This window comes from Falco biarmicus, chromosome 1, assembly GCF_023638135.1.
Source record: "Falco biarmicus isolate bFalBia1 chromosome 1, bFalBia1.pri, whole genome shotgun sequence".
NCBI classification, from domain to species: Eukaryota; Metazoa; Chordata; class Aves; order Falconiformes; family Falconidae; genus Falco; species Falco biarmicus.
This window is the reverse complement of record NC_079288.1, coordinates 115,443,450-115,457,080: the sequence shown is the minus strand read 5'-3', so window position 1 is coordinate 115,457,080 and position 13,631 is coordinate 115,443,450. Positions and strand designations below refer to the sequence as shown.

The window sequence follows — 13,631 nt, the reverse complement described above, 5'->3', positions numbered from 1 at the left end:
TTTATTGGTCCTACCCAGTGTCGTCTGGGTTGATGAGAACCTTTCTGTCGACATAAGTGGGTATAAACTTATAAACTTTTCCTCCCTGCAGCCTAAAGGGAGAACTTGTTACAATTCTGGGTGAGTTTAATAATGCAAGGTACTTTTACTCTGTGAAAAGTCTATGTGCAAATTTTCCTGTGTTTAGCATATATATACCATCCTGGCTGAGTTTCCTTAAACTTCAAGGTGAAAGGCTGGTTGTTAGAGTATGTAAAATGGAACTGTTTAGAGATAAGATTTCATAGAATGGTAGATAGACAGCATCAGAGCAGCTGTACTTAAAGGCAAATTGCAAAACCCCTAAGTACCCCTTCTCCTTGTGGCAGTGCCTTGGTTCGACTCGAGACGTGTTCTTAAGTTCCTGCGGCTGCACCACTTTTGTGACAGGTTTTGCTGCTTTCACAACTACCTAGGTGGGAGCAAATGGAGGTTCTGCTTTCAGGGAGGAGGCCTGGGTGGTAACTTTTATGACTGATGATTTCAATTAAAAAAAAGCTTGACCCTGTTGTGTTGTCACCTGTAAGCTCTGTCAGCTGTGGCCAGTGGCTGATTAAAGTGACTCAGCCAGCTACTTGAAAGCAGGTAATGACTAAAAGGTGTGAATAATAACCAGTGAAGTTTAATAAAAATACAAAAAAAAAAAAAAGCCTACACAGATTTCCTCTTACCTAACCCTTAATCTTCCTTTGGCTAGGTGGTTGCCCTGCCAACTTTTCCTGTCCTTGCTGACAGAGGGTGTTGTCTTTTGGAAGTGTTCAAAGTCAGAGTTGGATAGGGCTTTGAGCAACCTGATGTAGTGAAAGATGTCCCTGCCTGTGGCGGGGACATTGGACTAGATGATCTTTGAAGTTTCCTTCCAGTCCAGACCATTCTGTCGCTCTTTGTTGATACATTCCTCTTTGAGTCAGTCTTGCTTTGGATGCTCTCTCTGGGCATCTTCCTTTTTCTCCTCTTCTTTACTTTTCCCATTATTTCCTTTCTCCAAAAGTTGGCAGCAGGGTAGGGGGAGCAAGATCCTTGGTTTGTGATGCCTCTTGGTCTTTAGCGTTGATACTTCAGTGCCTAGCAAATAATACATCCACATAGTGGTATACCAGTTTTTTACACCTTTGAAGTTTATTGTTGGTGTTTCCATCTGTGCTTCGGAAGAGAAAACCGGATGCTGAACAGCACCTTTTGTGATGCAAAAGCAATGTAAAGCAGAGAAGTTGAGGTAGATAAGCCATTTTCTTTTTTGAGCATTTCCATAACATCCATGTAACCTTTTAAATTTTTATTCTTAGGATTTTCTGCTTGATGACCTGACCTGTTGGGTCTGCCTCTCCGGACTTTTTTTTGATGGAAATGCTTGGAGAAAAAATGGTGTCAATACGTGCTTATTAATGCTCTTGCGTAGTTACTTTGGAGCAGTGAGGAAAGGTGGAATCCTGAACTATGACTGACTTAGGAGGACTTGAAAACTTGTCCACTGTACCTAGTTTTACACTCCTGTCAGCCGTGCTGCCACCAGAACTGCTCAACTGGAGCCAGTGAGGACCTGTTACGGAGTCAGTTACCATAGGATTTGGGTCTGTGCTCAAGCAATGTGTGTTTCTTGATTCTTAGACTCAAGTTGGGGCATTGGTATCACAGTAAAATGAAAACGAAGAATTTCCTAGGATTTGCTTAAGTGACTTAAAGCATATGAATTGGTGTTTACAACATTACTTCTTCCTCCTTTGGCTTCAATTTAAAGATTAGCACGGGGAGTGGATTAACAGAAGTAAAATACTAAAACTGGTTTTAAAAGTTCGTTCTGTGTGCCATTTTGCATTGTCATCTTGTGTAACGAAATGACTCAAACACAGGTCAATCATTACAGCTGGATATAATAAAACTGTAGAGGAGTGTTTTTAATTTCCAGAATGGCAAGATAATGTTAGTATATCCCAGTTTTGAAAGTTTGGATGTGTATGAGAGATGTGGTATTCAAATTGATAGTAAGAAGTTGCTTTCAGAGATAGTTTAAGCCAAGTTCCGATTTCAAATTTTTTTCTCGCTTGTATGGTTGTTGGAGGTTATCTCGTGGTATTTCTCTGAGAGATAGTTGAGCCAAAGTGAGTTGAATGCTCACCAAAATATGTTATGACATGAGGTTTGCTTTTATGTTATTGGAAACTTGAATCTTTGTAGGCACTTAACACTTCCTGTGGCATCTTAGCCAAGGAATTGCTGTATGATAATGATCTTCAGTTATACATTTAAGTTCGTGTTCTTACTAACATATGCTTCTTTTTTTCAGGGCATGTGAAGTATTTTTAATGTCAGGAAGCACATTAAACAGGGTTAACTAAAATATTAGTACATTTTCTGAAAGGCCTAGGTGCACTGATGCCTAATTTTGGGGGTGCAGAAATAATTTCACTTTAAATTGTTTTAATAAATGTATTCTGCTTTTCTTCAACAGAGGTGTTACGAACATAAGCAGTATAGAAATGGTCTGAAGTTCTGTAAACAGATCCTTTCTAACCCAAAGTTTGCGGAACATGGAGGTAAGTTTTTAAAAATGGCATGTGCTCTTTCCCCCTATGCTTTAGGGTGGGGTAAGTCTTATATTTATAGCATTTTATAGTTAACCTTTTGCCTTTAAAGCAGTAAGGGCATCCAGGAACATGCGCCATGTTAAGCAGTTATCGTTGCTAAGATTTGTAATTTTAAAGACTGGTCTTACCAGTAGTCATAGCTTACCATTCTTTATCTTTGTGCTGCAAGTCTAGTATTCATCATAGCACAGTGCATGTTTCTTAATACAAGTATGTATTGCTTAAATGACTTTTCAGGGGAAATTGTTATTCACTCATGTAGACGTGAAAGACAAAAGGAAGAGATTGGTTATTGTTCAGCACGGTATGCCAGTCAGGTCTGTGGCCTGCTACTTTTTCTGAAGGAATAGCCTTACTATAAAAGAAGAAAAAGATGTTTGGTTCTTAATACTGAGTTGAGAGTTTCTTTCTGCTGTCCAGAAATTTTCTTTTTCCTTTGCCAACTAATTTGGCATGGGTGGATGTGTGGAAGTCTGTGTTGTGAGTAAATACTTTAGTTATAATGCTTCTTTGCAGAGGAGGAAAAATGAAAACACTCTTCAAGATATTTGTAGACCAGACAGTTTTTAAGTGCCTTTAAAGTAAAACGCTGCTTCACATTTTGGTGGAAGTGATGCATAGATTTTATTGTTGTAGGTGATGTACTTAAGTGAATGATCTGCCAGTATAGTTTTCCATGTGAAAAAAGAATGCAAAATCTTGGTGCTGATAACTGAGTCTAAATTTGCATTTCTACTGTATTTAGAGTTGCTATATTAAGCTTAAAACCCTATGGAAATGACTGATACTTATTTAATCTTATTATTATTATTATTATTTGTTAGAGACCTTGGCAATGAAAGGACTAACATTGAACTGTCTAGGGAAGAAAGAGGAAGCTTATGAACTTGTGCGTAGAGGCCTAAGGAATGACTTGAAGAGCCATGTCTGTATCCTTTTTGAAACAGCTTTCTTTTGTGAATGGAAAACGGTTTATTTCTACAACTACTTGATTTATAGAATAGCAACAGAAGCTAGTACCATTAGGCTTCAAACTGTAAGTTCAGAATTTCAAATTTTGTTTCCAATACATCGCACTTTGTCTACCCTATCCAAAGGGCAGATGGTTTGCAGTTACCCTTGCAGTCACAGTTGGTTCAAATACTACTCTGTCATGTTCCAAGTACTTTTTTATCATTAAGCTGCAACTCTAAACTGGTGGTGGGCTGAACTAGGCATTTTAAGTGTGTGATTTGCTTTAAAAACATCAGTAGTTGCCACTACATTGATAAGGACTTGTCATATACTTAGAATGCAGAAAGTGCAAGCACTTCAGTTGTCTAATATAAACTCTTATTCAAAAATGTGTTCGAGTAAGCCTGATAGTCTTTTCAGAGAACCTATTACTTTATTTCTTCCCCTAGTACATGAAACTACAGTTTAGAGCATCTTATATGTAACCTGTACATACAATGGGCAAGCAGTTCTCTGTCTTCAGTTTGCAGCTGGTTTTTACACAGCTAAAGAAGAGAATTGTAATGATTATAATGTTACTGTCCATTTCTAAAATGGCTTAAGAGCTTTTCAACAATTGCTCTCTGTGCTGTGTTGGGTCTTAATTTCTCCCTGCTCAAATTCAATAGAATCTTTAACAGAGTTTTCCAGGTTGGCATGTCTATGGCCTTCTTCAGAGGTCAGACAAGAAGTATGACGAAGCTATCAAATGCTATAGGAATGCACTGAAATGGGACAAAGACAATCTTCAAATCTTGAGAGATCTTTCTCTGCTGCAGATTCAAATGAGGGATCTTGAAGGTTACAGGGTAAGTACACATACTGCATTTATTATAAACTTCTAGGGAACTGCAGCAAAGGTGACACATTGTTCAGTGATGCTTCCAAAAACAATACAGTTAGATCCAGTGTTAAAACTGCTACCCAGTACTTTCTGGCAGTAAAAGCAGATGTGCCACTGAGCAATTTCTGTACATTACACTGATTTAATGGCACATTAAATGATTCTTTTTCTGCTCAGTGCAGAATTGTTTGCTTTTTTTTTATGCTGTATAATCCAGCTGTAGATGTTCCCCAGTCTTTATTTTTTTGGAAGCATTCCTGCAGGTAAAAGGCAATGTGTTCAGATGATGACTGTTACTCAGGCAAAGGAGTTTCTATTTTTTTAATAACTTTTTACAATATATCCTTCCTCCCTTAAATCGGTGACCACCGGTGTTCTCTTGGCAGTGGGTAACAATGCAAAACAAATGGTATGCTGCATGGAACATCATATTTTGCTTCCCAGCCAACCTGGGCATTAGTGACAGCTCCTTTGGGTCCAAATCTTTCCCTGCATTTCCCGCCATTTCCAGTGTAAGATTGTGGATCGGAAGTCTTGAATATTCCTCTTTTCTTGATTTAATACTCAGAATGTTTAGGTTACTGTATTGGTTTTTTCTGTTTATTTTTTTAGTAAAGCTGAACACAGTTTGGTGACTCAGATTGGAACCCTCTTTCTGCCTGTTAATGCAGCACCCAGTTACTTGCTGCCTTGCCTCAATTGTAAAGAACAATACAGACTTTCTGTTGTCTTCTCTACAAATGCTGCTCCTAATGTAGTTTTATTTTTTTTCTGTTGTCTTGAATTGTGAGCTGATGTCTAGTTAGACAATACCTTTATTTCTTAAAAAACTAGCAGCTTCTGTTTAGTTTGCATGTTGCAGAAATGCTCGTGTCGTTCAGGCTTAAGTCATAGTTGCTGCCTGTGATCCGTGTATGGCTCAGGATTAGACAGAACAATGACTATAGAAGACGTGTTTGTTACCTACTTTGCCATCCAGAGAAAGATGACAATGCTCACCCTAAATATTTATAATTCAAACATTAATCGGGGGGGAAAAAACCCCCTTAGATCATCCTAAATTACATTTTTTGTGCCTGCAAACTTGTTTGTTTTTCAGCTGATGTAGTCTGCTGTAGTAAGATACTCCTTTTCCCTGCAAAAATAAATGTTTGATATTTTTACTTCAGAGACCTTGGATGATGAGTTAAGTCAGGTTTTCATCTTTTCAGGTTTTCCTTGCACCTTTAAAGTTGTGGTCATTAAAGCACATTAGTTGATGTCTTCATTGATTATTTCCTTTTCAAATAAGGGTAATATTAGTGTGCCAAGAACACATTTTGTTCTCAAGAGCCGTGTGGAACCATCCGCTAACATAGGTCCTCAGTGAACTTATTCCTGAGTTAGGACATTTCTTAATCACAGGTTTTTTTCATATTAGTAATTTAGAAATTTGACTCTTCTTGCTGAGACAAGACAACCAAAACTTAGCATAGGTGCCAAAATTAATTTACAAATGTACTTTCTTTTGGCCTCTGAATAAATGTGAGTACAGATGCATAATTGTTAAACACACAAGGAACACATAGTTATAGAATGCATTAAGGATTGAATGTTAACATGGCAGTTTCTGAAGAATGTGAATTTACTCTCAAAACTGGGAATAAGGTTGTGAGTGGGTGGTTTTCCTTTGCTTTAACTTCCACCCTCTCCTAATTTATAATATTTTTAGTCATCTTCATTCTAGTCCAACTGCTGCAACTAGTTTTAGTTTTTTGTTAACCCCTACTTCTGACTGGGCTTTTTTAGTAGGCAGTAACGATTTTTTTCCTTTTTTTTTTTTAATTACTTGAAGATGCCTTTCAGAAGCCTGTAACAAAACAAGCAATAACTTTTCCATCAGATTAAACCAGCATGATACCAAGCAAATCTGTTTCATCTTCCAGCTGTAATTATCATCTTGCCAAAGAACAGGGATGCACTTGCGTGACCTACTTCACCTAACAACTCTTGTAATGATTTAATACATATGTACTTTCAAGGTGGATTTGAAACACCAGGGTATAGTTAATGTTCCTGCAACTCAAACCAAAGTATCCTTAATTGCATCCTGTTCATAAGCAGTAATACAGGAAAAGCACGTGCCATACATCAACAAAGTTAGTCTGACTTATAAGTATTCGATTGGACCTGATGTGTTTTGTGTGATGGTTTTTTATTCAGTCGAGACCATCATAGTGTTTTAAAGGTTATTCTTTTTTTTGTGGTTCACAAAAAAACAATTTGCACATAAAAAACTTACTTTTGGTGACATTCCTGAAATATTAAAGAGTACTGAAGACAGAATGTTGCCTAATGGATTCTACAAAGCATTAGAATAAAGTTAAGAAAACTAGTAGCTACTTTTTTTTGCAGGAAACAAGATACCAGTTGCTTCAGCTTCGACCTGCACAGCGAGCATCATGGATTGGTTATGCTATTGCTTACCATCTGCTGGAAGACTATGAAATGGCAGCAAAAATTTTAGAGGAATTTAGGAAGACACAGCAGGTAAGAGGGTAACATGAAATTCCTCTGCGGATGGCTGCGTAAGCTAAAAATAAAACTTTGCTTCCTTTCATATTGTGAAAACTTTATGCTGTTCCTTTAGCTAAATGAATTAAATCCCAAATGCGTCCTAGAAGGCTGAACTTTCTCATGTGTCTTGTTTTCCTATCTAGACATCACCTGATAAAGTGGACTATGAGTACAGTGAACTGCTGCTGTATCAAAATCAAGTCCTCCGGGAGGCAGGACTATATAAAGAAGCCTTGGAGCATCTTTGTACTTATGAAAAGCAGATCTGTGATAAACTGGCTGTCGAAGAAACTAAAGGTCATTTCTTTTTGAAGATATATTTAAATGTATAGTATACAATGGAATGCCTGTACTGTCAGCTTTTCCCATCTTTTGGAACTTTGATTTGGTTTTGTTTAATTCTGCTGAGGTAAAGGGCTGCTTGCCTTGCAGCTCTTTGGTCCCCATCATACTCTTCTTCCAGGCTGATAAGACGTCAGCAGAGTACAGACGTACTGTTCTGAAACTTTTGAGCTGATGAGCGTTTCAGACAGATGATCCTGAATTGATGTCCTGAAATTCTCTTTGGGTAATGTACCTGGACCCGTGCTATTACAGCCTTAATAGTGGTCCTGACAGGGAGACCGCTTGCCTGAAGGGGCAGAATAATCTTTGGCAAAGTATAAGGCTCGTAATTGCACTCGGTCACTCTTGCCGTGTACGGAAATGGGCTTTTTAGCTGGGTAACCCAACACAGGCTTTTGTATTGTAATCCTGGTGTATGATATCGTAGCAGAGCAATATAATACTCTATCTTATATTCCATAGCTGGAATTGAACGGTGATGGAAGTTCATTCTTACGGTTCTGTTAACAGGTGCACTTTTTTTAAAAGTATGCTTTCTTCCTCCTCTGCTTCATGCTTGTACAGTCCTTCTGTGAAACTTCCAATCTATTGAAGGTACTGTTTGTTCACGGCCCACACTGGAACCTATTTGGATGATTGCTTGAAGCAAAGAGAAGTTCATTTTTACTCTATAATATTATTCATGTAGGTGTTGTAGCTAGCTCCCTATTTCTGCTAACGATAATCTCACTGTCTTGCAAAAAGAACCTAGGAATTGAATAGTGACAGTATTATGGAAGGTGTGTGGTACTTCCTCAAGATTGCAGACACCTCTCTACAGTTGCTGAATATGTTATTTGGTTTGCATATAAATGGAAATGAATGTAAAGATTACAGTATCACAGACCATTTTTTAGAAATAGTAGCAGGAGTTTTGGTTAAGAACATACTATTTGTTCTTAAGTTCTTGATAAAAGTCTGAGGCTCATACTGAAATAGGATTTTGAAACAGGACTTAAAAAAAAAAACCAAACAAAACAAGCCACACCACAAAACCCCAAACCAACACAAAACCTTCTAGCAAGTTACCAGAAAAAAGGGATGGAAATACTCCTTGCAGTGTCTGCACTTTCAACAGGGTGTAATGGATTCATTTTTTGGGACACAGCTACTTCTGTGTTGTTTGGTCTAGCTTTGTTGCTGTGCATACTACAGCAAAGCATGCTAATAAATGAGTGTTGTCTACAGATTTTAAGTGCATGTGCAAAAGCCTTTGTGGATGAAGTACAACTGCGAAACACTGATAATAGTGTTGGCATTTGCCACCATTATATAAAAATTGTAACTTTCACCTCGGAGAAAGAATTTGGGTTTATTTTCCAGATTTGGTCTTGTTCTCAGTGAGTGAACTACTGATGTTTTCCGTAGCACTAGATACCGCATGTAGTCCTCAAGTTCCCCTATCTATGGGGAGCAGCATCGCTTGACAGAATTATGTGACATAGGGAAGAAGAGAGGTAATGCTGACAAGCGTTTTCCTCTTGAAATTGGATGAGAAAATCTTACCTTAATCTGGAATGACATTGTGTGACCTCTGGTGTGTAATCTTGTAGGTGCCTATTTGTATTTGCTGATAGCAAAGCTTTGTAAAATACGGTTTCCCGTTGTGAAATTGGAAATTGACTTTTGTTTCAACTCCAGCACCAGCAAAGATGCTCTATACAGTTGTTAGATCTAGACTTTATTTTAACATGTGTCTTGTAATGAGGTATCATTAAAAGGAAACTTGCTTGCAGAATCTTGAGAATTCAGTAATCAGATCAATGTCTTGATTTCAAACACTGAAGTTAAGTTTTATGAAATACTAGACCGAAGAGCCATTCTTTTATGGGCCTCTCTGCAATTTTCAGTTTGGTTTTCAAGATGCTATATACATGAAATACCACGTACTGCTTTTAGTTGCCTTCTGTAGTAAAAACTGCACTTAAAAGTAACCCATCACTTCAGGAAGTGAGAAAAAAACCCACGTGCATCTGGCTTTTAACATTAAACTTTCAAGTAAGTTTCAAGAATTACTGGCTGAGTTGCAGAATTGTACCGTAATTGTAAAAGCATATACGTCAGCTAGTCTGTGATGCCACTATGATCATTTTTTGTAAGAAATTAGAATCTACGTTGGGTTAAGGATTATCTAATCTTTTACTGTAGAGTGATTAATGTTACGCTGCTTCAGTATCGTTACCTGAATTTAAAACTTCCTGGATTTCACACAGGAGAACTCCTGCTTCAGCTTGGCAGACTTGAAGAAGCAGTTGAAGTCTACAAAGGACTGCAAGAAAGGAATCCTGAAAACTGGGCCTACTACAAGGGCTTAGAAAAGGCACTTAAACCAGGTAACGATGCAATATGTTGTAGTAGATAAGCTGTTTCTGCACATTCGGAATTTTTATCTGTATCAAAATCTTGTATTGCTCTAAATAATAAAACTATTATTCAAAAATGTCCCCATTTAAGTTTTGCTTTTTAGTCATAGTGTGTAGATATTGTCGTAATTTATTCTTCTTTAAGAAAGGCTGGAAGTATTTCTTGTATTGTTACACTGTCTTATTTAAAACCAAAACAACAAAAAAATGTTTGTATGTGGTTGAAAGAATAGGATTACTTCTTAGAAGACAGTTTTAGTTCAGAGTTTTTCTTTTACTGTCTCCGTTACCTTAATCTTGTATAGTAGGTAATACAGGTTTTGGAAAAGCCAGCATGATTCTCCTGAATAGTTTTCTTTGTTGAAGTTTTTTTGCACAGTGATAGGGCAGGAATTCTTTTTAAGATGAGAGATAAGCAGTTAAGCCTTCCACAGCTCAAAGAGGAATTTACAGATACTGGAATTAATGTTTTTTAGGAAGTATATAGCCAATAGTTGCTATATATTCTGATTCTTTTTTTTAACCATATAGAAACCCCCCATCTCCCTTTCCCTTGCCAAAAAGGAAGGAAAAAGTAAAGTGTAAAATTCTGTTGCAGCTAATATGATGGAAAGGCTAAAGATCTATGAAGAGGCCTGGACTAAATACCCAAGGGGACTAGTTCCAAGAAGATTACCATTAAACTTTTTGTCGGGTAAGTGCATTTTTCTGAGCAGGTAGTGACCAACACTTGTGTGTGTTAGATAGTAATGTTTTAACAGCATAAACAGTCTGCAATTGATGAGTAATGTGTGGTAAAACAAAATCAACAGGTCTTTTTCCTCTCAAGGTGAAAAGTTTAAGGAATGTCTGGACAAGTTTCTAAGGATGAATTTCAGCAAAGGTTGCCCACCAGTCTTCAATACTTTGAGGTCCTTATATAAAGACAAGGAGAAGGTAGGTTTCCTCTCCCCCCCCAACATTTTACATGTTCTATCTTGTAGCTGTGCTGCATTAAAGAGACGAAGGAAACTTTTTCCCAGTGCTCACTCAATCAGCTCTGTTGTATATAATGGCCTAGTATATCTAGAAAAAGTAAAGTGCAAGCTGGTAAATGTAGGAAGCTAAGATTTACTAATTATAAGCTGCATGAGTATTAACCGAGGGAGGGTTGTTCTTAATTTGTTAAAAAGAGGGGCAAGATCGGGTGCGTTCCCATATGTATAGTAATTCAGGATGTAGCAGAACTCTCTTAGCAAAAGTAACTATTTTGGGTAACACCAAGTAGCTCAAGTAGAAATAAAATTCTGCCTTGCCCACAGATTATTTTTTTTTGTCTTGTCTTGCATCTGTAGGTGGCAATCATAGAAGAGCTCGTGATAGGTTATGAAACCTCTCTAAGAAGCTGCAGGTTATTTAACCCAAATGGTGAGTGCTAAGACTGTCGTACTTCATGGAAGTAGTGCCTGGTGAAAGCATTACGTGACCATTCAGAGGCAGGGAATCAGTGAGGAGTGAAGAAATTGAGATGATGGGGTTTTTGCCCTAACACAGAACTGAACTAACTATCCTTAGAATGGATTTAAGCTGTCAGATGCAAAGTCTGTATTCAGAATCTAGTCACTTGTTCAAAAATACGTCCTGGACCTGCAAATTCATTCATCTCTTTGCAGTTTTGAGTTAAAGTATTTAGTTTTCAAGACTCAAATTTATCATTGTCCAAGAAGCTGAAATTTGAAAGCTATGTTAAGACTTTAGTTACAGAAATGTGAAATAAAAAGGTATAGGTACTGATAGCACAGTCTTCAGGAGGAGGGAGTTTTGGAGTTTTTGGTGGAGGCTGGGTTTTGTGTTCTCGGGGGGGGGGCTTGTTTGAGATGTAAAAATGTTTTCCAGGTTTTCACTGACAACTGTTCTGTTGTGAGGTATGGTTATACATATACTGAATCCAAGTGTCATAGCTTCCTTTCTGGTAGCTTTATGATTTCTATTTTTTTTTTAAAGTCATTTGCCTAACCACTTTATAACGGAAAATCTCCAGGAAAAAAACCTCTGCATAGAATATCGACAAAGGATAGTCTTGAAATGTTGGGAGATGGATTTTAATGGTGGAATAATCCAGACAGCATGAATGACCATATACGTTAAAACAGGGGTCCTCAAACTACAGCCGGTGGGCTGGATACAGCCCCCCAGGGTCCTCAATCTGGCCCCCGGTATTTACAGACACCCCCCCCACCCCCCCCACCCCGGGGGTTGGGGGGGAAACCAAGCAGCTGCAGATGACTGCCTGCCACTTAATCTGCGCGCCGGCCCCCTGCCTAAAAAGTTTGAGGGCCCCTGCGTTAAAACTTCACAGGATAATCTTAAATATGAAAGACATTTCTGTTGAAGCTATTAGTTATGTCCTTGCTTTGCAGAAACATTAATGTAATACTTTGTTACGAAGTTCTCACCTAAGTTGCCTTTTGTACTTTTTCCCTGGAATTTAATATTATAGGCTACAATATAGCCACTTAATACCAGTTTAAATTTGTGCTGGCCTTTCAAACACATTGTGCTTTTCCGGTTTCAGGAAATGGCTTACTGTCGTTTCAGTTCAGTGTTTGCTTCGATACTAAATTTCATTCAAATTAACAATTTTTTGCTACCTTAAAATATACGAATGCATATAACAGCATGGTTAAGTTATATCATAAACTGAAGAACCAGCACCTTCTGACAAGACTAGAGCCCCCACACTTTTTTTAACCCAGCAAGGTGCTATGCTTCATAGTCAAAACTGCATAGTGAACGTAACTTTTAAGACTTCAGTAATAGTTTGAATTTTGATCAGAGCTCCCTAACTTTCAAAACTGATTTGTGTATAGGAATGTTTTCTAGGATACGTTTAGACAAACAGTGATGGTAAATTTGTCAAAAGTAGAGAAATCTTTTTAAAGCTAGGGTTTGGAACAGGCAACCTCTTTTGTTTAAAAATACTCAAGTCTATGGGTTGAAAACCTGTAAATACTGAATATACTGAAATCCTTTACATTGTTGCTGTGCAGTGCTTGTTTTCAGCAGGACTCTGCTATACCCTTCATCTAAAACAGTTTTAAGTAAGAACTCTGCATCATGCACTGCAGTCTTGCATATCTGACTATCCTGATTAAGTGAACCGTTGGAACAAAATGCAACTTCCTTCTGACTCAACTCACTTTTCCTTTCCCTTAAAACCACAGTACAAGAAGGGAATGGTATATGCTCAGGTCTTGTCAAGCCATAGACATAGAAGTTAATGGACTTACTGGGACCCAGGTGATTGGAAGCACACCCAGGTCTGCCCAGGTCTGGTGTGACAGAGGCAGAATTAACTTCAGTGGCTGTATTTATAGCAGTCTGCTTCTGGCATGTTGTTTTAATAAACTGAATGACAAAACGAACCCTCATTTTTCCCCCTCCAGATGATGGTAAAGAAGAACCTCCAACCACTTTACTCTGGGTCCAGTATTACTTGGCTCAACATTATGATAAAATTGGACAGCCATCCCTGGCTCTAGAATATATAAATGCTGCTATAGAAAGTACTCCCACTTTGATAGAACTGTTCCTTGTGAAGGCAAAAATCTATAAGGTAAGTTTGCTTATTGAGTACTAAAGCTAACTCAAGTCAGGTCACTGCTGCACTTGCACTGCTTGTAAGGTTTGTCCTCCATTGGTTCAGGTGATTCCTGCTATAGTAATTCCTTACAAGGTGCAGCTCACATCCCAGGTTCCAGCAGTTTAAGGGTACATGCATTACAGTCTCCACACCTGGTCTCTTTGGATCAGCCCATAGGGCTTAACATGGCAATGAACTCCTCCCCTTGCCCCTGCTCCAGCTTGGATTTATCCACAGACTGCAGT

The 13,631-nt window shown here is 38.1% G+C and overlaps 1 protein-coding gene across 1 annotated transcript in view; it reads left to right on the top strand.

The window, feature by feature from the left end:
* NAA15 (N-alpha-acetyltransferase 15, NatA auxiliary subunit) overlaps window positions 1-13,631 on the top strand; it is a 46,566-nt gene that overhangs the window by 11,119 nt on the left and 21,816 nt on the right. Inside the window, exons 2-11 of the mRNA XM_056321881.1 lie at window positions 2,489-2,573; window positions 3,449-3,553; window positions 4,269-4,426; window positions 6,856-6,990; window positions 7,161-7,314; window positions 9,615-9,734; window positions 10,363-10,458; window positions 10,594-10,700; window positions 11,099-11,171; window positions 13,190-13,359. Coding sequence (XP_056177856.1) covers window positions 2,489-2,573; window positions 3,449-3,553; window positions 4,269-4,426; window positions 6,856-6,990; window positions 7,161-7,314; window positions 9,615-9,734; window positions 10,363-10,458; window positions 10,594-10,700; window positions 11,099-11,171; window positions 13,190-13,359 — 1,203 coding nt within the window. The remainder of the gene's footprint in view (window positions 1-2,488; window positions 2,574-3,448; window positions 3,554-4,268; window positions 4,427-6,855; window positions 6,991-7,160; window positions 7,315-9,614; window positions 9,735-10,362; window positions 10,459-10,593; window positions 10,701-11,098; window positions 11,172-13,189; window positions 13,360-13,631) is intronic.